The sequence below is a fragment of the Colletotrichum aenigma genome (genome assembly GCF_013390185.1).
Source record: "Colletotrichum aenigma strain Cg56 chromosome Unknown KSG_Cg56_contig03, whole genome shotgun sequence".
NCBI classification, from domain to species: Eukaryota; Fungi; Ascomycota; class Sordariomycetes; order Glomerellales; family Glomerellaceae; genus Colletotrichum; species Colletotrichum aenigma.
In genome coordinates, this window is record NW_023500909.1 from 2093913 (window position 1) to 2117083 (window position 23171).

General features: G+C 54.2%; 9 protein-coding genes across 9 annotated transcripts; 5 read left to right on the forward strand and 4 right to left on the reverse strand.

The window, feature by feature from the left end:
- Positions 1 to 332: 332 nt before the first annotated feature.
- PGS1 (CDP-diacylglycerol--glycerol-3-phosphate 3-phosphatidyltransferase) lies at positions 333 to 1969 on the forward strand (the record flags this gene model as incomplete). The annotated part of the gene is made up of 4 exons (XM_037319798.1): positions 333 to 494; positions 551 to 622; positions 678 to 958; positions 1006 to 1969. The coding sequence occupies 4 exons, from the start codon at positions 333 to 335 to the stop codon at positions 1967 to 1969; spliced, it is 1479 nt and encodes a 492-aa protein (XP_037181593.1).
- An 841-nt stretch (positions 1970 to 2810) lies between these two features.
- On the forward strand, positions 2811 to 3203 carry CGCA056_v004544 (uncharacterized protein; the record flags this gene model as incomplete). Its single annotated transcript, XM_037319799.1, has 2 exons — positions 2811 to 2844; positions 2986 to 3203. 2 exons carry the CDS (start codon positions 2811 to 2813, stop codon positions 3201 to 3203), a joined length of 252 nt encoding a protein of 83 aa, XP_037181590.1.
- Positions 3204 to 3713: 510 nt separating this feature from the next.
- Positions 3714 to 5131, reverse strand: tif224 (putative translation initiation factor eIF-2B subunit delta; the record flags this gene model as incomplete). The annotated part of the gene is made up of 2 exons (XM_037319800.1): positions 3714 to 4538; positions 4592 to 5131. The coding sequence occupies 2 exons, from the start codon at positions 5129 to 5131 to the stop codon at positions 3714 to 3716; spliced, it is 1365 nt and encodes a 454-aa protein (XP_037181591.1).
- A 621-nt stretch (positions 5132 to 5752) lies between these two features.
- CGCA056_v004546 (Translation initiation factor IF-3) lies at positions 5753 to 6664 on the reverse strand (the record flags this gene model as incomplete). Its single annotated transcript, XM_037319801.1, has 1 exon — positions 5753 to 6664. One exon carries the CDS (start codon positions 6662 to 6664, stop codon positions 5753 to 5755), a length of 912 nt encoding a protein of 303 aa, XP_037181588.1.
- Positions 6665 to 7003: 339 nt separating this feature from the next.
- Positions 7004 to 7360, forward strand: imp1 (Mitochondrial inner membrane protease subunit 1; the record flags this gene model as incomplete). Its single annotated transcript, XM_037319802.1, has 1 exon — positions 7004 to 7360. The coding sequence occupies one exon, from the start codon at positions 7004 to 7006 to the stop codon at positions 7358 to 7360; it is 357 nt and encodes a 118-aa protein (XP_037181589.1).
- A 756-nt stretch (positions 7361 to 8116) lies between these two features.
- Positions 8117 to 10185, reverse strand: VAC8 (Vacuolar protein 8; the record flags this gene model as incomplete). Its single annotated transcript, XM_037319803.1, has 7 exons — positions 8117 to 8448; positions 8499 to 9248; positions 9300 to 9545; positions 9601 to 9714; positions 9835 to 9955; positions 10013 to 10098; positions 10158 to 10185. 7 exons carry the CDS (start codon positions 10183 to 10185, stop codon positions 8117 to 8119), a joined length of 1677 nt encoding a protein of 558 aa, XP_037181586.1.
- A 2743-nt stretch (positions 10186 to 12928) lies between these two features.
- Positions 12929 to 14429, forward strand: SNF4 (5'-AMP-activated protein kinase subunit gamma; the record flags this gene model as incomplete). The annotated part of the gene is made up of 4 exons (XM_037319804.1): positions 12929 to 13195; positions 13388 to 13511; positions 13567 to 13716; positions 13774 to 14429. 4 exons carry the CDS (start codon positions 12929 to 12931, stop codon positions 14427 to 14429), a joined length of 1197 nt encoding a protein of 398 aa, XP_037181587.1.
- A 1386-nt stretch (positions 14430 to 15815) lies between these two features.
- rga6 (putative Rho-GTPase-activating protein 6) lies at positions 15816 to 16621 on the forward strand (the record flags this gene model as incomplete). Its single annotated transcript, XM_037319805.1, has 3 exons — positions 15816 to 15927; positions 15980 to 16476; positions 16586 to 16621. The coding sequence occupies 3 exons, from the start codon at positions 15816 to 15818 to the stop codon at positions 16619 to 16621; spliced, it is 645 nt and encodes a 214-aa protein (XP_037180610.1).
- Positions 16622 to 20235: 3614 nt separating this feature from the next.
- On the reverse strand, positions 20236 to 20772 carry ssb3 (Replication factor A protein 3; the record flags this gene model as incomplete). The annotated part of the gene is made up of 3 exons (XM_037319806.1): positions 20236 to 20306; positions 20459 to 20561; positions 20620 to 20772. The coding sequence occupies 3 exons, from the start codon at positions 20770 to 20772 to the stop codon at positions 20236 to 20238; spliced, it is 327 nt and encodes a 108-aa protein (XP_037180609.1).
- Positions 20773 to 23171: the final 2399 nt, after the last annotated feature.

The following is a 23171-nucleotide window of genomic DNA, read 5'->3' on the forward strand; positions in this document are numbered from 1 at the left end:
GGAAGGTTGAACGACGCAGGTACCGCTGTGGAGCTTGGATTACATAACCTGAATAGCGATTGGACAGAGGCTCCCTCGCTGGAGCCGGTGAATCCCGCCGCCAATGACGGAGCTTCATGCACTAATCCTGGTCTTTGGGGTCTCGAAGTTCGCATTCTTTAGATGAACTCTTTCTTGAATGCGCAACCTTGTGGCGAAGGAAAAATAAGTGTTTTTCGGTCCATCAAAGCGCCATGATTGTCCGCGGGGTTTCGCGGTGCTCCACGAAGCTCAAGATCCCTTTCGCCCAAACGAATGTCACCCGGTCCCGACCGCAATGCCGACGATTTGCGATGCCCGCCGCCGGTGCCCCAGCGGCCTCGAGCTCCGGTAGTGCAGCAGGCATGCTTGCGCCCTTTGCGAATGAGCTTGACAAGATCGCGCCGTCTTTCAGCATAAATGGCTCCCAGATCCGAATCATCAAGACACCTACCGATTTCTACGAAACTCTGAAGGTGTGCGGCGCAGAGAACTATTTCGAGCTCGGAGCGGAAGACTGATTCGGCGATAGGAGCGGATACGCAGCGCGAAGAGCAGGATCTTCTTGTCAACCCTGTATATCGGAAAGACGGAGAAGGAGCTGGTGAGATACACTGAGTGCACAGTGCGGCCTGGAACGACAGCTGATGAAGCTTAAGATTGCGACTTTGCATGAAGCTCTGCGGAACAATCCAGAGCTTAAGGTGAGCGTCCTTACGGATGCGCTCCGAGGCACTCGAGAGGAGCCGAATCCATCATGTGCCTCCCTGCTTGCGCCTTTGGTCACCGAATTTGGCCCAGACAGAGTTGAGATTCGGATGTACCACACCCCCAACTTGACCGGAGTGAGAAAGAAGTACATCCCAAAGCGCATCAACGAAGGATGGGGCCTGCAGCATATGAAGCTGTATGGCATCGACGATGAAATCATTCTTTCTGGGTATGAATGTCCCTTCCCAGTTCCAGATGATAGCTAACAGAGTTAAGGGCGAATCTTTCTAACGACTACTTCACTAACCGTCAAGATCGCTACCATCTATTTTCCTCAAAAGAGGTGACCGAATACTTCTGGAATATTTACCAAGGAGTAGCTGGGTTCAGCTTCCTCGTCGAGCCCTCAAAGGAGCCTGCTGGGTTTGTCTTGACTTGGCCAAAGTCCAACCCGGCGCCCTCCCCTCTGGAAGAGCCGAAGCAGTTCATCAGCACAACCACTCCCGCTCTCCATGCCCTTATTTCTCCCAGGCAGACCGCCGCGCAGGATGCGAGCAAAGACACTAAAGTGTATATGCTCGCTCAACTGTCGCAGTTGATGAAACCCGACACATCTACCGAGCTTCCCGCTGTCACACACGTCCTATCAACACTTGCCCTGCCTGAATACGCAGGTTCATCTTGGACTTTTACTGCAGGCTACTTCAACCCTGCACCGTCATTAACCAAACTGCTGCTTTCCACAGCGTCTCAAAATAACATCGTCATTACAGCCTCCCAGCAGGCTAATGGCTTTTACGGCTCCTCGGGCGTCTCTGGGCTTTTGCCTGGCGCATATACCCTTCTTGCTCGCCGCTTCGTACGCGCTGTCCACGAGCGCAAGCTGGACGACTCCATTGTTCTCAAGGAATGGCGCAAAGGTACCGTTGGTGAGCCCGAAGGCTGGACCTATCACGCCAAGGGCCTCTGGATTACGTTGCCAGGGGAGAAAGACCCGTCCATCAGCGTCGTGGGAAGCTCCAACTACACAAAACGCAGCTATTCTCATGACTTGGAAGCGGGGGCCATGATCCTCACCAAGGACGAAAACCTCAAGAAGCGTCTGGGGGAAGAGCAAACATGGCTTCAAGAATACGCTGAGCGCGTCACACGCGAGGACTTCTCTAAGCCTGAACGCCGCGTCGGTCTCAACGTCAGGATAGCAATGTGGATCGCACAGGCTGTTGGCGGCGCATTGTAGAAGTGTATGTATAGATGTTTACGTATTATGTGAGCAATCTGCTCAGGGGGTTGGAAAAAAAAAAAGTGATACCCGTCGTTTAATTTACCCACGTTGTCAGCGTGCCAAGAATCCATCTAGTTGTTGCAAAGAGAAAAAAAAAATTACAAGGTAGCGGACGGAGGCTCAGTGAGAAAAAACGGGGTGGGAGAGAGATACAAATAAAGCGATTTGGGAGGACAGGTGGAAAAAGCAAAAGAAAAGTTCCGAAACCGAGAATCGAACTCGGGGCTATGCCTAACCTCTCAAGTTCATGAGAGGGCATCATGTTGGCCACTACACCATATCGGATGCTGAATACTGGAGCTGATCTTAATGACTAAGAAGCTTCACTGTACTTCTTCAGGTCGTGAGGCGTGCGTAGGGAGACGCCCTTTTGGGCTATAGACAATGTCCGAAAATACTATATCAAAATCAGGCGAATGATTTGTTATAAAAATTTCCTGTGAGGTAAATTTTTTTCCTGTCCTTAGGGAGGTAGGTAGGTACGAAAGAAAGTCTTGACATCCAGGGGAGGGTCTACAGCGCTGGAAACATCCCCAGTCCAGTGCTCGCCCAGCGATCGAATCGGAAAAACTCGATTTGCAATTATTCCGCCGACCCTAGCGGGCAGCCCGCCCGGCCGGGGACGCGGACCACAGACCACTCATCCAAGCTGCCATCACCACCTCAGTCAATTGAATCGAACCCGACGCTCCACCAAACCCGAGATACCAGCTATCTAACGATCGGCGGAACCGGCCCTTCCGTCAATTGACCACCTCCCGAACCCTTCCCGGACCCCTTCACAACTCCAACGACAATGGTCGGCAGGATCGCCTTCTGGAGCGGCTTCGGTGCGTGATGCCCTTTCCCTGCGTTCCGTCACACCCCGATCGGCTTCCGAGAGCCATTGAGGACGGCGAAGTTGCTATCGACCTTTTCAAGAGAACTGAAAATGGGTATTGAGGATAGCATTGCTGACGGATGAACCACAGGCTTCGCCGTCCGCTTCTGGCAAATGGGCATCGAGATGCGCCCCTTCTTCAACAAGGAGTCCCTCTGGGTCTACCCTATCTACATGGTCGGCGGTGGCAGCTTCGGCTACTGGCTCCAGGGCGTCGACGACAGGCAGACGGCCTTCCTCAACGAGCGCAAGTCGATTCTGCTCGAGAAGCGCGCAAGGGCAGCGGCGCGCAAGGAGGCTGATCAATGAAACGACCCGGTTTCTACCGACAATGATGAAATTTTGAACCGAAAAAAAAAGAAAGAAAAAGATAGGGTGGAAGGAGTCGTCTGTCTCGAGGATTGGGGAGAGCGACGAAACGACACTCGAGAAGCTTAGGCATGATGACGGCTCAGGATTCACCAGAACCTGTATCAAGCTGGAAAGGCTGGGAACTGTGCCACGGGGCGTCCTTGGAAGTTTTTAGGACGATGCCGTATGGGATATTCTCTTAAAGAGAGCGGATTCCCTGTGTAGATATTGCGTTGAGAGAGGCTTAATTGACGCCGTAAAAGTCACCAACGTCTCACTGCCAGATATGATCTCTTCAAATCGCGATGAGCATTTGCTAAGCTAATGTCTATGATGCGTCTCTTTCTGAGTCCGCATGGATTGGTATCTATTTACGGGAGAAACCAAGGACTAGGAGCGCCCAAAACCCGGTGTGTCCCTTCGGGGACATACGTCGCTGCCTCACACAATCTACCACCTTATTCTTTCTTACAACTCCTCCAACTTCCTCAGAATCGCCGGCACAGACACAGGCGAGGTAATGCCCAACTCCGTAATAACAACAGATATGTGACGATCCCGAGTGGTGTCGAAGAGCAGACGGAAGCTGTCCGCAGTCATCTGCTCAGGGTCGATCTCGTTGAACGTCAGGGAGTCCATTGCGACTCTCTCAGTGAAATTGATGGTCTCCGACAGCGCAACCACTCGGATACCCTGGTCTGCAGCCGCAATAGCGATGTCGCTCGTTCCCGCGCGAGCGTACATGGCACCGTTGCTGAACATGGCCTCCGCGCCGACCAACACACGCGATGTCTCGTGCAGGTGGGCTCGCATGGCGCTCAGGTCCGGGCAGTATGAGACCTCGACACCGCCTCCGGGAAGGGCGCGCAGGCTCTTAGCGAGCTCGCGGCCGGTGCTCTCAAATGGGTCGTCGACGACAGTGACGGAGAACTTCTTGCCGTCGGCGTGAGCTTGACGGAGGGCGCGCTCGACGAGCGGGTGGTGCGCGTAGGTCAGGACGACCTCGCCGTTCTCGATGCTGTCGGCAGCCGTCTTGACGATGACAAAGTCGGCCAGCTCGATACGCTCGCGAATGAAGTTGTCGACGGATTCGCAAAGGAGCTTCTTGGCCTCGAAGTCGGGGAGGTCAATATCGATCTTGCTGACTTGGAGCTTCAGCCAGCGCACGGCGTTACCCATGGAGAAACACATGGGCCTGCATGCCGAGAGATACTCGATCTGGGGGTTCAAAATGTGTGATGTGAAGTGGCGGGAGAATGTGTTGCCCGGAGGTGTTGTGTATGAGTCGATGACCTGGCACACGTGAGAAAGAGAGTCTTGACCTTCTCGGAGCAAACAAAACCAACCTTCTTGAACGCCAGCAAAGTCGCCTCCAATCTCGTGGTGCTATCACTGATCGCGAAAGCGCTCATCTGCTGGCCCAGCGCCAGAATGGAGGGGTGCACGTCCTTGTCAACTTCCGTCATGTGTATCCTCTTAGCCATAGACAGATGACTGAAGCACTCAGGGACTTTGGGTTTGTTCTCCTTGGGAGGGGCGATGACAGCCTTTCCCGCTGGACCGCCCTTTCCACCAGGACCACCGACGCCTTGGGGTCCGTCTTGTCTCTGTTTCGATTTCCCTCCCTTCGCATCGCCGCCCTGCTGAGCTCCTTGGCCGGCTGGTGGTGCCGGTTGCGACTCCTTCGCCTTTGCTCTTCTCGCCGCCTTCTCCGCCTTCGCCTTGGCCTTCAGTTCGGCGCCGGATAGCTTCTTCTCTCCTCCATCGGCAGGAGCATCTTTCTTGGCGTCGCCCTTTTTGCCATCGCCCTTCTTTTGGGGTTGTTGACTCTTCTTCTCCTCGGCGGCCGGCGGCGGCGCGGGGGTGTTTGGTGTCTCCGTCGCCATTGTTTGGTCTCAGGGTCGATGGAAAACCTCTGGTTCGTCCTCGGTTGTGGATTTTTCGGTTTCGATTTGATTAGGAGGTGAGTTCCGACTTTCTGCAGGTAGTTTTGATCGCGTCCGAGGGGACAAGTCACCAGAAGTTATCTGATCGGAGAGGCTGAGAAGTTTTGGAGGGTTGAGTCACAGGGGTTTGCGCGGCGGGATGCAACTCCTTAGGTGCCCCGCGCTAAAAGCTCGCTAAAGCTTAACTGCATCGTGCGGGGAATGACGTCCAAGCTGTGGCGCCAATCATTATCCAACAGCACGCCTGTGGCCCAAGGCTTTTGCAGCCATTTGGTCGTCCTGACTGATTGAATCAGATTTGGTTATCAGACGATTCCATCTGATAATGATGAGAGCTTTTAGGCCATCAGGTATCCGTACTCAGTCACCCATCTGCCCCAGGCAAACTCCCACCACACAATCACTGCAGTCGGTTTCAATAGAACGCAGAGTCTCTATAATTTTTAGTGGTCTATAGATCAACATCGTCCATCTTACAGTTTCTGTCCACCTTTTGTAATTCCTGTACAAGTCTCTTGACTCCGCCCGTTGTTACATGCTTGTGGTAGAGACATCAAACGCTCAGGAGGCAGGGGCTGCTTGCTTCTCGTCTGGTGAGGCCTCAGGCGAAGTCTCTGATGAAGCTTCTGCCGAAATCTCGGACTGGTCCTCTGCAGAGGTCTCGGACTGCCCCTCGGCAGACGCCTCAGAGCCATCCTCAGCCTGAGCCTGGCCAGCCTTTCCACTCAAGTAAAGTCTCATCACCTTAAGTGGCTGGCCCTCTGAGGCCTTCCATTCCTTGGCGCCGCGGGTCTCTTCCACAACGTCTCTGACTGCTTGAACAAGAGCTTGCGCTTCATCTGCTGTAGCAATCCTGCTTCCCTTCTTTTTGGCCATCAAGATCTCAACCTTGTAACCCTTGGTTAGGAACGTCCTCAACTGCCTCATCTTGTGGTTGAGGTCATTCGACGCAATCGCCCAGTTGAGTTCCAGCTCTTTGGTCTTGTTTGTCTTTGCCTGAAGTTTCTTCGCCTGCTCCAATTTGCGCACCCTGGCTCTCTCCTCCTGAATGTTTATGATCTTGCAAACGGCGTAGGCTGGCTGGTCTGGGCCCGGGTCCGAGGGGGCCGGGGAAACCAGTCGCAACGTTTCCTTCTCGAGGTCCAGGGATAGCAGGACTTTTGAAGTGGCGTACGGGCCAGCCAGCTTATTGTCCTCGTCTACAACCATGATATTCCTGTCGCGGATCCTGTCGTTTTCTATCAGGCGCTTCTTGTTTTCGTCTGGGCGGCCCGTTCCGCGCTTCTTATATCGATGGATCATAGATGCGTGGCGTGAAAGGTTCGGTATCGACGCGGCGACGGGTGGAAGGACTCTGGCTGCGGGAGCAGAGAGAGCGCTGCATCGTGATAGCGCCTCAACTTTTTCGTAGGGCGAGATGAACACCCTATATAGGGCTGTCCTGCTGTTGAACAAGCATCGTGCGACCCTCATGCTGGCAACCCGTCTCCTGAAAACGTTTTGGAGCTTTGGATCGTCGATTGACTCACAAGGCGGGTTGTTGCTTGTTGATTTCAGCACGTTTGGTAGGTGGGAGCTGGCGCAGATGATGGGAGGCGAAGAGATGAAATTGTAGAAGACGCATGGGGTAGGTAGCTTCCCCACCAATCAAGTCCCGGTGCTGAGCTTTCAGTGGGGTCCGAGCTCCGACTTCTCGCGCCGGCGGGTTCGCCGTGGTCTCCTCATCACCGTAGGGTGTGACACTCAACTCCTCAGCTGTTCTCAGGCCTGAGACGAGCATCAACAAACACACGGCTTCCCCGTTCGGACGCGATGCTGCCTCCATGGGCGAGAGCCATAATTGGCCATCCGATTCGCCTGGTTCTCGCTGCCGGAAAGACCATGGCCGCTGCCCATGTCTTCACAAGTTACTGCTTCGAATGGGGACCTGCGGCCGGCCCGTCAATGCTGCCGACGTTCGACATCGCCGGTGATCACATCATTGTTGACAAACGCTACCGCTACGGCCGCAACATTGTTGTAGGAGACTTGGTGCATTATCGAATTCCCATATTCCAACGTGCGGAAGGCATCAAACGCGTAATCGGCATGCCAGGTGACTACGTCCTCGTGGGAAGCCCCGATGCCTATCCCCAGAAAATGATGCAGGTATGGCTGCTTGTGTCATGAAGTTGGCGAAAGTCTCACACTGACGATCTGTCAGGTACCCCAAGGTCACTGTTGGATTGTAGGCGACAACTTGGAGCTCTCGAGAGACTCACGGATGTTTGGACCAGTACCACTGGCTTTAATAAAGGGCAAGGTAATTGCCAGACATTTGCCCTGGAGTACCCGTCAGGTATTCCGCAACGGCCTTGTGGATCCAGAAGACGACCATGATGACAAGAATTGAACCCGATAATCCAACCGGATCATCCTCACGAGGGGCACAACGAGGGCTTGCTCGACTAATGGATGAGAATTAATCACGAATAGTGAGTTGTTTTTTGGTCTTGTAAGGTCTGATCCTAATTACAACGAGGTAGGAAGGCCAGTGGCGTTAAGGAAAAGTTCATCAAGCCCGGCGACAGGCCGAGTAACGTGGGAAATTGGATAACCCGACTGACGGGCCATAATGCTTAATACAAAGTAAAAGGGTTAGGTCGTCCTTCTTAAAGAGACATGCCGTACCTTGAAACTAAGGACGGCGGAAAGGGTCGTCCGTCAGGAATAGGCTCGCCAAAATAAACGCTCCTTCAAAATGCTTCCACGCCAAAACAAATACACGCAAGGTACCGACCGGAACTCATTCTGCATAATCATCAACGCCATAACACCTACAACCCAAGCCCTCGAGCCATTTGATCCCGTAGTAGTACCCCAGAAGGGAAGCGGAGGAACGAAATAGTGAAAGCGAGACCCGTCATACTGAAGAGAAAAAGGGCTTTAGCCCTCGATATGAGACTTTGAGCCACTCTGGCCAAGCAGCTCCAGGCAACGCTGTGCCAGGTTCACGACCTCGCCCTCGTCGTCATCTTCGAACTCGTTGTCAGGCTCAATTTGGCGGTTGGCGATCTCCTTGATTTGGTCGACAATGTCCTGGGCCTGGCCGATCAGCTGGATGAGGTTCTTGTCCTCCGACTCGAGCAGTTGGAGCAGAGTCCAGATTGCTATATGCTGAAACGTCGCGTCGCCGCTCTGGAGGAATCTCGTCAAGTATCCGTGGATACCGCCGTTAGGCTCTTTCCAGTCTTGAACGAACACAGCATAATCGCCAACTGCGGATGAATTAGCATTCAAACCTTAATTGAGGTGGTAGGAACCATACCTTTTGAAGAGAGGTTGCCGAGGGCTGCAGCGCTGTTGCCCTGCACCTCAATGCTGGGAGAATGGGTGAGGGGAATGAGGACCTCAAAGACACCCAAGTTCAAGAGGTGCGACTTCAGCTCATCACTAAGAGCCAAAACAGCAATCGCAGCCGTCATCTCGGACTGGACCGTAACCGGGACGTCCAGCACCAACTGCTTGCACTTCTGAACCGCACCAGCATCGAGGACCAGTGCCTTGTTGCGATCAGAGCTGGCCGCCAGGTTCCTCAGCGTCGATATGGCGTGGCACTGAATCTCCTCATTCTCGGTCGATCCCAGCAGGTCCACCAACGGTTTCAAGAAGCCAGCTTCGATAATGGGCGACTCGTTTAATGGGTGAATGGAAATGTTGCGTATGCAGGCGACGGCGGAAAGGATCAGAGGCAGATAAGACGACGACAAGAGCCGCAACAACGGAGCCAGACCATTAGACCGCACAATATCCAGCTGGTACTTTTCGTCCGAAGCCAGGTTACGAAGTGCGAGTGCTGCCTGGCATTGAACTTTGGGTGACGAGGAGTCCATGAGAGTGACGAGCGAAGAGACAAGCTTCGATTCGGTTTGTGCAAGTTTGCGTCGGTTGTTAGCATCGACTGCAATGTTGCTGAGAGCGGTTGTGCAATAGTACTGCACATCAACGTCTGACGAGGACAGGAGTTGAACCAGGACGGGGATGGCTCCGGCGTTAACGAGCTGCTGGCGGTTCTCATCTTTCTGATGTTAGCGAGAATGACCTGTCGATAGTATTGGCGATAACGTACCCGAATGTGTCATGTTCAACAAAGCTCCAGTTGCGTTCCTCTGAACCCGCATGTCCCTGGATTTTGCCAGCCTCGTCAGAGGACCCAACGCGCCGGACCGCGCAATCTTGGCCTTGTTCTCCTCATGTGTGGCCAAATTGGTAATGCAGCCGACGGCATTGCATTGCACCTCGACATTTGGCGACAACATCTGCCTGATAAGAGGCGTAAGTCCGCCGAGCTGGACAATCAAAACCTTATTCTCGGCTGGCGATTCAGATCAGTAATGCTCATCCAGCCTGGCGCGTGAAGCTAGACTCACTGTTTACGGCCAGATTTCCCAGGGCTGCGCTGGCGGCGCGCTGAACTTCGATATCAGGACTCTGCAACAGGAAGAGGATGGGCTCGAGGGTATCGCGGTCGACTTCGCGAACATCTGCGGAACAGGCACTGGCATTAGCAGGTGACGTAGACGAAGACGCCCGCAGGTGCTACACCGCACGGTTCGTTGGACCAGCTTGAAGCTCTTCTCGGGCGGTTAAAATGTTCGACATACCTCGCTCTGTGATTTCGGCAAAAGTAAGACTAGCACTGCGTTGAAGATCGATGTTTTCTGAGAAGACGAGAGTGCTTAGAGCTCGAAGAGGTTCGCCCGAGAAGAAGTCGGTTTCACCGCGCTGAAACACAGTCAGTATGAAGGTTCAGCTATGTGGTGGGTAAAGAAAAACGCGTACGTTCTCCAGGTACTGGAGGAGGTCGGCGACAGCCTCCCGTTCGCTGTCGGCGAGGACTGGCTCGTAGAGTCCATCGCGGGATCTCCCTGTGCAGTCATCATCAGCTTGGCTGGTCAGCAGCATGTGGCAGTGAACCGCATCATACCTCCGCAACACGATTGACACACTCCCATGGCCGACGTGGGCAACAAAGGCCGATGTCGATGATATGAAGACTAGACTTCGAAGTAGCGGTCTCGGGGGGCGGCTGGGGCTGTTTTGTTTGGATGGATCCTCTTTCGCAAACACGAATGTTTTAGCAGCCCAACCAGAGGGATGCGGAGCCTGCGATGTTTCCGACGGGTCGATGGTAGAAGCGTATTGTCGATTAAACGTGACGAACAGATTAAATTCGATAGTGAGCGATAGCCGGCGAATTAGAGGTACGTTGCTGCCCAGCGGAAGAGGCCCGACAGTCGGTCGGTTGATGGACGATGTGATCGGTTAAGTGAGGTTCTGGGAAGAAAGTGCCGTCGGGAGGCTGCTCCAGTTGTCTCTCGGAGCACAGGCCCAAGCCGCAGCAACAGCAGCAGCAGCAGCAGCAGCAGAGAGGTAGCAACAGCAGTAGCGCAGGACCTTGGCACCTTGGTGAGGCTAACGTGGTGGGGCTAGTAGTGACAAGGTACAAGCACCTAACTTGGGTAGCTTCCCGAGTCACCAAGCAACGAGCAAGAGCAGGCACAGGCACAACACCACAGGATGAAAAAAACGAGCACCACCAGGTCCAGCACCAGCAACGGGACTGGCACTCTGGAAAAGCAGCCTCCAGGTTGTGATAGGACCGTGACACTGTGGAACTCTCTGTGGAGCTGCCGACTTTCCACAGTTGGTCGTGCTAACCCCATCAGGATTAGGGGGTCTAGGTGACCCAGTGCAGCAGGTACGTACTGAGCGTACCTGCAGCGTTGCCAAGTTTTACTCGTGATGTGACTGGCGGGCGGCTTCCTCTCCCCGGTTAGAAGAGGATGCTGGAGAGGCGCATCCGCCTCACTCTGCCCAGATTCCAGGACCGCAAGTTGCAACCGCTCCGCGCCGCCTGTTCCTCCTCTCTCCATGTCGGGTCTCCTCCTGCCTCGGGCGGCACTGCCGCAGCTTCCTCACCGTTCCTCACCGTCCTCCACATCTCGAGCTTGAGACACACGGACCACCTTCTTTATTCAAATGCGGAAACAAGCTGTGTTTGTGAAGCTCATCCTCCGCGGAGTCGACTTATGTCATCCAGCAAGACATCATATCGCGAGCAATGCAAACTCGTTCTGGAGAATGTGGGAGAGCCTACCTTCTGGCTTCTACTGTGTCCTCGAGAGCTGCCATCAATTTCTAGAAACCTATCAACAAGCGACGTCTGCTTTCCTTCCCTTTTGCGACAGCCGGAATGTACCCATCGGCACATGACAGCGAAGACCTTATCTTGAGTACGTGCTTCATGAGAAGCTTTGGTACGCTGATTCCTCCATGGCGCCTGCACGATTGCCAGGCAAGAGAAGCTTCAGACGAACATTACAACAAGAGCACACCCTCTTCTACCCGCGATGTTGCCCCTCAAATGACCCGATGACTTGCCCGTGTGCTGCTACCCTGAATGCACAGGAGCCTCCAGGGTCCAATATCACGCGAGCCTACCCGCGGAGACGCTGGCTGAATGAGGCATGGATGGGTTTCCGTAACAGACAGCATAGAGTCTATTGGGTAATGAGAAATCGCAAGGTGATGCCTTTCCACAACAATCGAGTGTCGCATGGCACTCATGAGGGGAATTTTTTGTCGGCATGTCTCGCATTGCAGCTATCCCTGGCAAGATATCAATCCGGGAGAGACAATCTTGCTCGGGGGAAGAGAAAGAAAGACTGTCGGATGGCAACGGCGCGGAATCTGGCCACCGCACGGCAAGATGCAGCAGTGATCTCGTCCCAGTGAGATTGTGCTCCAGCCGCTACTCGTCGGGCGCTGCACAGTTCATTCAACGACCTAGGAAAGAGATGCCGGAAGGAGCAGCTACTACCGCTGGAGGTAGCTGTTGATGGCCGCTGTCTGTCTGCATGTGGCTCAAGTCGTGTGTGTACTTCATTCGCGCGTGTAATCTTCTCCGCCCATAGCAGCCGGCGGATCATTGAAGCCATCTCCAATGGCGACGGCTCCCGTTACAACCGTCATCATCCTCTCTTGTCCTTCGGAACTGAAGCCGCTGCACCCGTCAAGCTGCAGTGCCAAGCGCTAATTATAAGCATCACTTCGTTGACTTCCACTGGACTGGTCATCGTCGCCGGAGCGGCAGCGGCAGCGCCAACCTACGTCAGAAGCCAGTAACCCCAGAATCAGACGGTCGACGCCACCCTTGTCTTAGGCATCGGTGCTCGTCCGGGCTGTTCTCCAGGTAGGCACGTAGGCTCTCCAGGTATTCGTAGATCCAGTCCTTGCTCTTATCCTTATCCTTATCTATGGCTGCCACAGGCGAGGTGAGACAGGAGGGATGCAGTCGTCAGTTCGTCTGCCGCCAGGGCTGTGGAAAGGTACTTGCTGCTGCTGTCACTGAGTGTCCATTGCTGCCACCTGCCACGCCCGCCGCCGCTGTCACTGCTAGTCACCTCTACTATCTGCCACCGCTGGAGGGGAACAGAGAAGGAACCTGGAAGGAAAAAAGAACGACAAGGGAACAAAAATCACCAATGCGTCAGTTCTAGTTCCAGCCCAACCCGTCCGATTCTTCGACCGCAAAATTCCGTCCTTGTCTCTGAACTCCCGCCTCTGCCGTCCGTCTCCCGTTTCCTGTCTCCCGCTCTCTCCTCCCACACCAGTTCCCCCGTACCCCGTCCCGTCCACGTCCAGAGGGGCCACGCGCGCCATTAGCCAGCCCTCCTCGTACGGCACGACGACACAATGGACGACCCCTCCTCCGCGTCCTCCGCGTCGAAGGACAATGCCGGCCCTGGCTCCATGTCCATGTCGCATCAGCAACAGCCTAGCGGTACTGGTCCACTACAACCGCCCGTAGTCGCTACTGCTGCGTCCATCGCGAGACCACAAAGTCACGAGCTTCCCTTCGTCACGCCCTCATCCTACCTACGCCCAAGACCGCCCTCTGTGCTTCGCAAAATGCCTGAAAAGCCCCCGAGCCCTCTCGATAAGGACCAAATGCAGGGTCTGGTAAGCTGATAACACCCTTCCGCCGCCCGTTTTCCCCTCGAGCACCATGCCGAATGCTGCCCTGCGACCCGAATTTGCCCTGACCTGCTGCCTCTGCGCATGCGGGGTTGCGCTTTGCCATCCGCCCGCCGCCATCGCGAGAGGCACGTTCAGACCGCAACGACCCGTGGCTAATTATGCTTGTCTGCCCAGAAAGCGATCCGCGAGTTCCTCAAAGTTCGGACCAGCTACGATGTCCTGCCGCTATCCTTCCGTCTCATCGTCCTCGACAATGACCTCTTGATCAAGAAGAGTCTCAACATCCTCATTCAAAATGGTACGAGTCATGCCGCCTGAATGCGCCGAGCTGTCCATTCTGACCTTCGCCGTAGCAATCGTTTCCGCGCCGTTATGGGATTCGCACAACTCGACCTTCGCTGGTCTTCTGACAGCTACCGACTACATCAACGTCATTCAGTACTACTGTCAATTTCCTGATGAGATGAGCAAGCTGGAACAGTTTCGCCTGAGTAGCTTGCGAGGTTCGTGATGAGGACAAGCTCGCTTGCTGGGGACCACTAACCAACGGCTTTTTGTAGATATCGAGAAGGCTATCGGCGTATCTCCGCTCGAAACAGTCTCTGTCAACCCCATGAGACCACTCTACGAGGCCTGCCGTCGGATGCTCAAGACCCGCGCACGACGAATTCCTCTCGTGGACGTCGACGACGAAACCGGCCGCGAGATGGTTGTCAGCGTCATTACGCAGTATAGAATCCTCAAGTTTATCGCCGTCAACAACGAGCATAACACGGTGCTGCTGAAGAAGTCGCTGAGGGAGATCGGTCTGGGCACATACAAGAAGCTGGCAACGGCCAAGATGGGCGATTCCGTCCTGGACGTTGTAGACTCGATGGTCAAGTATAACATCTCATGTGTCCCTATAGTCGACAAGCACAATCGGCTGCTCAATGTTTTCGAGGCTGTCGACATCATTCCATGCATCAAGGGTGGCGCGTATGAGGAGCTGTCGTCCAGTGTTGGCGAGGCCTTGTGCAGGAGACCCGATGACTCCCCGGGAATCTACACATGCAGCCCTGACGACAGACTAGACTCCATCTTCGACACTGTCCGCAAGTCACGAGTGCATCGTCTGATCGTAGTGGATGATGAAAACCGGCTCGTGGGCGTGATTTCCCTGTCCGACATCCTCAAGTACGTTCTTCTGTACGGGGAGGAGGACGACACCAAATGAACATGAAGTTGGAAAAGAAAGAATGGAATTTACATAGAACCAAAGAGCGACGGATCCTCGCTGGAATGACATGGGACACGGTAGACATGGTAATGAGCATGTGCCAGGCGTATGGGGGCGTAACTGGGAGGAATACCAGATGGTGCGCATATTTAACATTTTCTTTCACTTCATTATAGAGGGTTGGAAGGTCTATATGGAGCAGTCGGCTACCTGGATGCATCACGAAATGAGAACATGTCGATACCAACTCCTCAGCGTACCTTTCTGTTTCTGGCCTCATGCCACCCGGGCTCCGACTTGCACCCTACGTAAGGTTTGTCGTTTGCGCGGGAAGGTGCATCTTGTGGCCAACGGCGCAGGCAATGTCACCAGTGGCTGGCTCGCAATATCATCTTGCTATCCAGGTAGGCTGGGCCGGGAAGGTGCGATCCAGTTGAGGCTGTCGCGTTTCTCGGGATAGGAGGCAAGAGCAGACTGATGATAACTTTCTTTCAGCCATTTTATTGTTTTGGACAGCCTGAATCCAGGCACAAAACGCCTCCCCATCAAACTTGATCAGCCACTCCGACCTCACTCGCAAGCTTGCAGCGGTTGGGCATAACATAACTTGTATCCCGAGCCGAGCTGGCTGCATCCAATTCACCTGCTCAGTCTCCATCTCATTTGCGCAACTCCTTTGCGATGCAGCATTATCGCCCCGACCCATCGATATCCTCGGCCGCGTCTCGCGATGCAGAGACTGCGACCCCTGCGAGCCAGAAGCCTAGCACAGCACCTACGAGCACATTACCTCCTCAACTGCCAGTGATGTCTTTCTCAATACATGATGGCCCCGATCGACAGCGCGTACCCAACTCGACCACACTTCCCGCACTTGCCAACAGGGACAACCGTCGCAACCGGGCTCTGCCAAGCAGCGCAACGTGGACTTCCTCTGCCGCGGACCTAGCCTTGTTCCCAGACACCGATGTGGTCGAGAGCCGGGAGTTTTTTGTTCAAGAGTACAATCGTCTGGCCAAAAAGGTAACAAAAAACCTGTCTGCTTTAGCGCAGTGCCTTCATCCCCATCCGATGGTCGATTATCGCTAATGCGATATGACAGCATGGAATCCGAATTCTTGTTGTCGGGGATTTTGAAGGAGTAAGTGAATATTCCCAAGTGTGACAACAAGAGGCTAATTTCTCCAGCGACCAACGACACCTGCGGCCATGTCAGAAAAGCGGAGGTGGTGGTCGCGAATGTTTCGTTCACCTTCATCTGGACAGCCGTCCATTTCTCGACGACCATCCAGGTCGATCAAGCACAAGCGAAGTATCAGTGACCTTGCTCTAAATATGGTTGCGCATAGAAGACCGGAACGCAGAATCGTTGATCTTCAGACGATGGTTAGGCTCAGCGGCAAGAACTTCCTCTACTTGCCAGAGCCGTATGCCCCTAGCTCTCTCATGTTGCCGACTTGCTTCAGGGCCACGGCTCAATATCTGGTCCAGTATGGTATGCTCTTCCTCCTGCCTCCTGCACATGATCATAACCTTACAGTGAACAGGACCGGAAACCCGCGGAATCTTTCGTATTCCAGGGTCAATCCGTGGAATCAATGCAATCTTCGACTACTACTGTGACGAGAAGGCTGGTGAAGAAGTTACCAATACGATTCGCTGCGCGTCTCTCCCGACCCATATCAACGTCGGAATACACGACATAGCGTCAGCCTTCAAGAAGTTCCTCTCCGTTCTCCCTGGCGGTATCCTGGGTACACTTTCGCTTTTCGATGCACTGGTGGCCATACAATGCCAGCTTCGGGGTGAGCCCGAGCTAAGCAGAACGAAAGAGACGAAGCTTCGAGCCCGCCTCATCGCACTAGCAATCGGTACCGTCAAATCACAATTCCAGCGAGAACTGATATGCGCCGTATTTGGTCTTCTCTCTGTCATCGGCCGTGCTGGGGAGACGGCAGCCCGCGAAGACGAGCGGGGTCATCCTCTTCCCACGTCTGATCTCATGGGATATACCGCATTAGGCATCGTCTTTGGACCCCTGCTTGTTGGTGATCTTCTAGATTCTTATACCATGAAATTGGCAACCCCGTCTGCTGGTCTTCTACTTTTCCCCCTCACGCCGCCGCAGTTAAAAAGAGAACGACAGCGCACAGCGAAAGCACAAGACGAACCACCACTTCCAGCGATAAACAAGGTCCATGTCGCGAACGAAATTGCGGAGATGCTCATCACCAATTGGAGGGAGGTCGTCAAGAACATGAGGGATCTAAGAATACTTATTAGGATTGATCAAGGAGTGGACAAAAAGGCCCGTCACAAATCCCATTGGTCTTCCAGCTCCGACCCGTTTACAATTGGACTGCCCAGAGGATGGAAAAGCAAGTCGGCCACGCCGGGAGCCACGATTGATCGGGATGGATCTCCAACTCCAGACTCTCCCACACCAACTTGCAGTAGGCTAGCCTGCTCTCTGGGTGAAATTTGGACTAACGAGATAACACGAATAGGGACACCGGCACGTTCGGCGATACCCGACGGTCCGACGCACAAACTTGACGTCCAAAAGGTCCGACCCCAAGTGTCTCTTTCTCCATCCCCGAACCGACTTCCGCCTCAACAATCACTCCACTCGTTGTCGCCCACTGCAGAAGAATCCGCGGCGAATAACCATGGTGTCAAGAGAATTGGGAGCAAGCAAAGCAATGTTAAGATAGGATTTTCCAAGACCAGTTCCATGAGGACCAGAGGTACAAAGGCGGAGCGAGCCTCAGAGGAAGCAAGTCAGGCAGCGGCCTCTACATCGTCGATCACGGGCGGTCCTCCAGAGGGGAATCGCTGCGAAATCTCTCATCCTACATCTGGCAGTACTCCCGATGTACAAACACCGACGAGAGTTGGACGCCACGGCAAGCACCCGAACAACAATACTCGGGTACATGACGTGCTCATTCCGGAGAGAACTTCGTCTAGATCGACAGTCCACCAGTCAAGCGAGCCGTTAAATACCATGAACGTCAAGGAAGCCAGCGAAACTGGCCATGGGCAAAAGACCCGTCTGTCTGAGAGATCCTTGGAGCAAGTCTCGGAGGAAAACGGAGGGAAAGATGCTGGATTAGTCTCTACAGCTTTACGTCGACTTGTTGGAACTGGTCGAAGCGGTGGTTCGTCCGGCAGCTCAACACCAAGAACGCCCAAGAAAAAACACATCGTACCTGATGACATGAGTCCTCGAACCATCATCAGATTGAGTGGGAGTGATTCTTTAACTCCAACAGCAAGGAGCTTGTGTGGATCCGACGTGGCTCAGGAAAATTCAAAGCCCAACGTCCCAGTGCAGAAGGCTGTGGTTGCGAACGCAGGGACCCAAACGCGTGATTTCCAGAAAGTGGCAGGGTGGAAATGTTTATCAGACAGCGACGTCCGTCGGCCTAGAAAGTCGGATATCGAACGCGAGCGACCTAACCCTCGAACCCCGCGGCATAGCGACGAGACTTACATGGAGTTCGATGACAACAGCTCCATTCAAATCACTCCGAAGGAATACTGCGCTGAAATGACGGTCCCTCAGAGGTCTCGAAATACCGGCGCAAACTCGGCCATGGCGTTATAGGATAAGCTGCCAGCAGATGATTCTTGCGCGAAAGAGGGTTTGCAGACGATTTTGCGAAGAGACAAGGATATCAACATTCACCACCGGAATGGCTCCGTCGGGATACCTTCGGAGGGAGATGAATCGCATGCTGGCTTACCATATATAAATGAATCATATAAGAGAAAGTCGTCACCGAAAAGCTTGGCGTCCAAAGCGGAGGAGGTTGCGCAGCGGTCCCGAGACTCTTCTTTGCGACCGGTGGTGACGCCAGCGCGGACATCCGGAGGACCATCCAGAGTGTCTACACCTGCGCGTAAATCAACCTCCAAGCCTAACAGCGTGAAGGCCATCGCCGCGATGTTTGAAGTGGCTTCTATGGATTCGTCTTATGCACCTTCGCCGATGACGGGGCCTCGAGCGAGCGAGACTGCGCCAAATCTCGATCGTTCTAGACTTGAGAAACCGTCTCCTAAGTCTTTGGCATCCATGGGATCATCTTGGAGCCTTGGCAAGACAAAAGAGGAGCAAAACCATCAGAGCTTCAACTTGAGCAGTCGACCCAGAACTGTCCGCCAAGTTGGCCGCCGGCCTGAACACGCGCCTGCTCACCCAGAAACCCCCATTTCCTGCCAGCTTCGACAAACCCCCGACCTCCAAAATTACCACAAGTCTGCCGCGAAAGGCCCGCATCTGAACGATGATAGAGGCCTACGAAGCTTAGGTACAATGACCCGACATCTTGAACAGCCACCTGTTGCCCAGCATGTTAACTTTCCTCGGCCTCCATCTACGCCATCACTGCGCCAACTTGGGGAATACACAATGGCTCCACGCCCGGAAAGCCCCGGAGGAAACTCGATGCTGTACGCGCAAATTCGCAGCTTGCAAAGGCAAGTAGACGCCAAGACGGAGGAGACTGCCTCGCTTCGTCGTCAGTTGGAGACGAGAGACGAAATGGATGTTGGCCTGCTCAGCGAACAGTTACGCTCGGCAATACGCGAGTGTGCCATGTGGAAGGGGCGAGCAGAAGCTGCCGAGAAACGGGTCGCGGTGCTCGAACGCTTCACACGCAAAATTCGGTGTCTCAAAGGGGGAGATGGGCAATACGATTCGGCTGATGTGTCTTCCAGGGAGCGAGAGAGCACTGACACGACCGGAACCGAGGATGGGGAGTTGGTGACATCGAGAATCAAAATGGCATTCAGGAATTTGGATGGCACCAGAAGCAGCGATAGCGGAGCCGCTGCGTGGTGGAATACAAGGGACGGTGTTGATGAAGGGATTAAAGTTGGTTTGACTAGCACAGCCCTCCTCGGGGTTGTGGAAGCAGTTCACGAATTGATGGCGGACGAGGAAGGCTATTAGGTAAACATAGCCGGCAGTGTCAGGATATCGGTCACCTGGTGTTTAGGAGCTTCTTGTAGTAGTCAGTTAGGCACGAACGCGGGCTTGAATAGGATATTCGGCCCCCAAATATGAGATTAGAAAGTTGTTCATTATCATCAAGACGTTTTGTGTTCGTGATCTAGACACAGTCAAGAGCAGATGCTAAGTACTATCATCCCCCGAGTCCCGACGGATCCTCCACCTTCCAGCATCGTCCATGCGCATGGCGATAGTGCCGACGGTCATTCGGCCGATGCCGTCCAGGATGGCCCCCAAAAGCTCCGAGTCGTCGACAACCTCATTCACACCGACTTCGGATTCCTTTGGGCGTGATTTATGCCTGCGGTGCCTGCGTTCCCTTCCGTCCCTGTGGCTACGTCCCGAAGTCGTGTCCTTCGACCTGGTGGTAGATTTAGACGGTTCAGGGGATGGTGGAGTTGGTAGTAAATCTGATGGGCGGGACGGTGGTCGAGTGGTTGATGTTCCCGCATCACTGCTTTCTTGCTGGTGATGTTGACGTTGACGCTGGGATGATCTTGGAGGCGTTTCGGTATAGCGTCTCTGTGCTTGTGAGTAGGGCGTTTGCGGGGTAGAATGCTGGTGATGCTTTTGTGTGAAATCAGACGAAGGAAGTTCGGGGGTGGGTGGCGGTTCATGATATCGTAACTCTCTCTGCGGTAGCTTCTGCTGCTGCTGCTGCTGCGTGGCGGATGCCGTCGCCGTCGCCGGCCGGGTCACGGGTGCGGATGCGGGTGCGGATTTACGGGGCGTCGCCGGGATAGTGACCTGTTTGCTCCCGTACACGCGTCCGGACGGCTGGGGCGGTCAATTGTCGAAGACGAAAAGGGGCTTGTGTTGGTGAGTTGCCTCTACCACGGCGGAGGCAAGTGAGTAGTCTGCAGATGATGTTAGCGTTGAGTGAATGGGGGCTGGGCGGCATAAAGCAAAAAGCTTCTCGGATGAGCAGAAGCTCAACGAGAATGCCTGCGTATTGCCGCAGGAGACTACGAGACATGGAGCCAAAGGTTAGGAAACGAGGCCGACGTACCCACGCCAGATCCCAGATCTCTGGAGGAGAGAACTTTGATGGACAGGTCGGGGTTGACCTTGCCGACGATCTGAGCACCATTGCCATTGGTGAGGTGGACGTCCTGAGTAAAGCGCGTTAATATCTCGATGCTCAAGTTACAGGAGACGGTGTGGACAAACGCGGTTCAGAATGGCGGTGACGTTGCCGTCGGCATCAAGGACCGCCGAGTCGCCGCGCAGCTGCACGACCTTGCCGACGAGCATTACGTTCTTGCCGACGTAGTTGTCAAGGTACTGCGCGGTGATGCGCGGGGTAGAGGTACTTTCGGCCATCTTGAGAGGATTGGCTTTGTTGGCGGATGCTACGTTCTTGTTGGTGCGCTGCGGTATGAGAAAGCAAGGGTTTGATCTGCCCCAAGGTAGAGAAGTAATTGGCCCACAGGTTGCTTGTGCTGACAGCGGGATCGTGCAGGACAGGGACGCAGTAGAGTCGTGTCAAGATGGCGGGGAGGGGGTGATTCGCCGTCGCGTTTTTGGCCCCTCGCGCCAACACTTATCGCGCTGTCAGGTGAAAAGCGGGGTCGAATTACCTGAATTAGATAAGCAGGAGGACCCTTCAGGGTTCCATCAAGGAATGAACCGTTCCAAGTGATCGACAAAACGTTATGTTAACGGTGGTTTGGATCGCGTATCCCGTCCTCGTCTGCCAGGCCCTTTTCGATGCTCCCATCGAGGGGGAATCGGTGCAGATGGTTCAAGAATTACGTGACCCCAGTCGAAAGTCAATTGACCGCTTTATCAGGCTTGGTCCGCATTCAATTGGTCAGTCAGCTACTGGTAGGAAGACTTATTCCGGATGGTTCATCTTGATGGCTTCCCCTTCCGAACGACTCGCCAAAGTGGTATCTGGTGGGCCTTGGCTGCCACATCAGACGCTGCCTTTTTTGAAAACTTTTCAGTTCACCGGGATGACGTCACTCAAAGCCCTATAGCCTGTTTTTATAGACGAGCGTGCAGGACCCGGTCGATCATTAGGATCCAGCACTGGAGCAGTGCTCCTCAATGATGGTGATGGCTCACTAACAACAGAGCCCGATCTGAGACGCGTAGATAGCAAACAGAGACATCGAGCCTGGATTCCTGGACATAGAAAGTGTGGTTCAATGCCAATGAACCAAGGGTGCGAAGGATGAAGCTCAAATATCAGTGGTCTCTGAACTTCGGAGGTTGCGCCGTGCGGATCTCTTGGGGTCCAACCGGTTTCATTGCGGGCTTCTGACGCCATGCTTCGTCGATGCTGAGGTCAAGAATGCATGAAGGGTCCTCAGTTCCTGTAAGAAAAAATTTGGGTGGTTCGTTATTAGCAGAACATTTCTAAGCGCATACACGTGTCGAGGGCGGTCGAAGCAGGGGACGTAAATCTCTTTCCCGATCAGGGACCACACGGTCTCGGCGGTGCAAGGCGGGCTGGTAAGAAACCTGGAATGTTGGACACGGCAGGCAATGGAATTGCGACGGTTGGCCCGGGGCCGATTCAGGGCCGGACATGAGTCGGAGATGGGTGCCGCAATCACCCCACCATTGATACTGGCTGAGTGACCACTCCCACTCCATCACGTTTACCAAATCCGTCCTTGCGACCCAAAGTTAGTTACGCGACGCAACCATCTGAACAAACGGCAGCCGATTGAGTTGCATCTCTCATCTGTCGTTCGTCGATGTGTTCGGCACTTGGCAGTCTAAGCTGATGAAAGACTGAGGCGAGCGTGTGACAATCTCAGGGTCCATATTAGTATCACATCTTGCAGGGACTGGGCGGTACAGACCCGGTACCTGGACCTGGCTGGGGCTGGGTAAGGAGATCATGGTACAGAAACAGGGGATTTCTGGAAACTTCGACAGCCACGAACTTGTTGTGTGACGCCGACGGTTGATCTGTTTGTTTGTTTGCGTCTGGCCCAGTCGGGCCACCGTTTTGCGAGGCTGTCTGGCGGGGAAAGGTACGGATTCTGCCTCAATGTTGACGGGGCGGCATCTTGCTGCTCGAGGCGGCTGAGAAGGCATTCAACTAACACAGTACAGCAGGATTTGCTCCCATATCGGGTAAACTGAAGTTGGAATTGCTTCGTTCTCGGGCCGCGATATGGGTCGAAGCAGGCGGACGGGGCTTGATGCTAGTCATGGCCCCGGTTTGCGATGATTCGGAGCTTCTCATCGGCGATCTGGCATCGTATTCCCATCTTGACGATCCAGAACATCGGTCGATGTCGATTTGAGAGTGATGGCGATCTCGTAGTCTCTCAGTAAGTCAAGCCGGGCATACCGGGTAGACAGACGTGAGAAGTTGTGCTTGAAACGGGGCCTGGCCAAAAGGCTCACGTACTTAGTAAGTGCGTAAGCAGGTAGCAAGAATAAGCAAACAAAAGATTGCAAAGAAAAACACTAACAGAAGACATGCTGTTTCCGTAAGTTGAGGCAGGTCGCAGTTATCGTAGCAGCGGGGTTAAGAAGGTTTGGCAGAATGTGGTGCGCCAATGGCGAAGGCAGGCTCAAGCGCACCTCAGCTGGCTAGGTAGGACGCGGAGGGGCATGTTTTCGGTGGTGGTGAGCTGCCCTGGGCTTTGTGGTGTGGTGTCCAGTGTGTGTGTGTGTGTGTGTGAGGTGTGAGGTGCCCCTCACTTCCCCACCTAGCGCTCCCGAGCTCCCCCTGTTTCCCACCCCTGCGCCAAAGA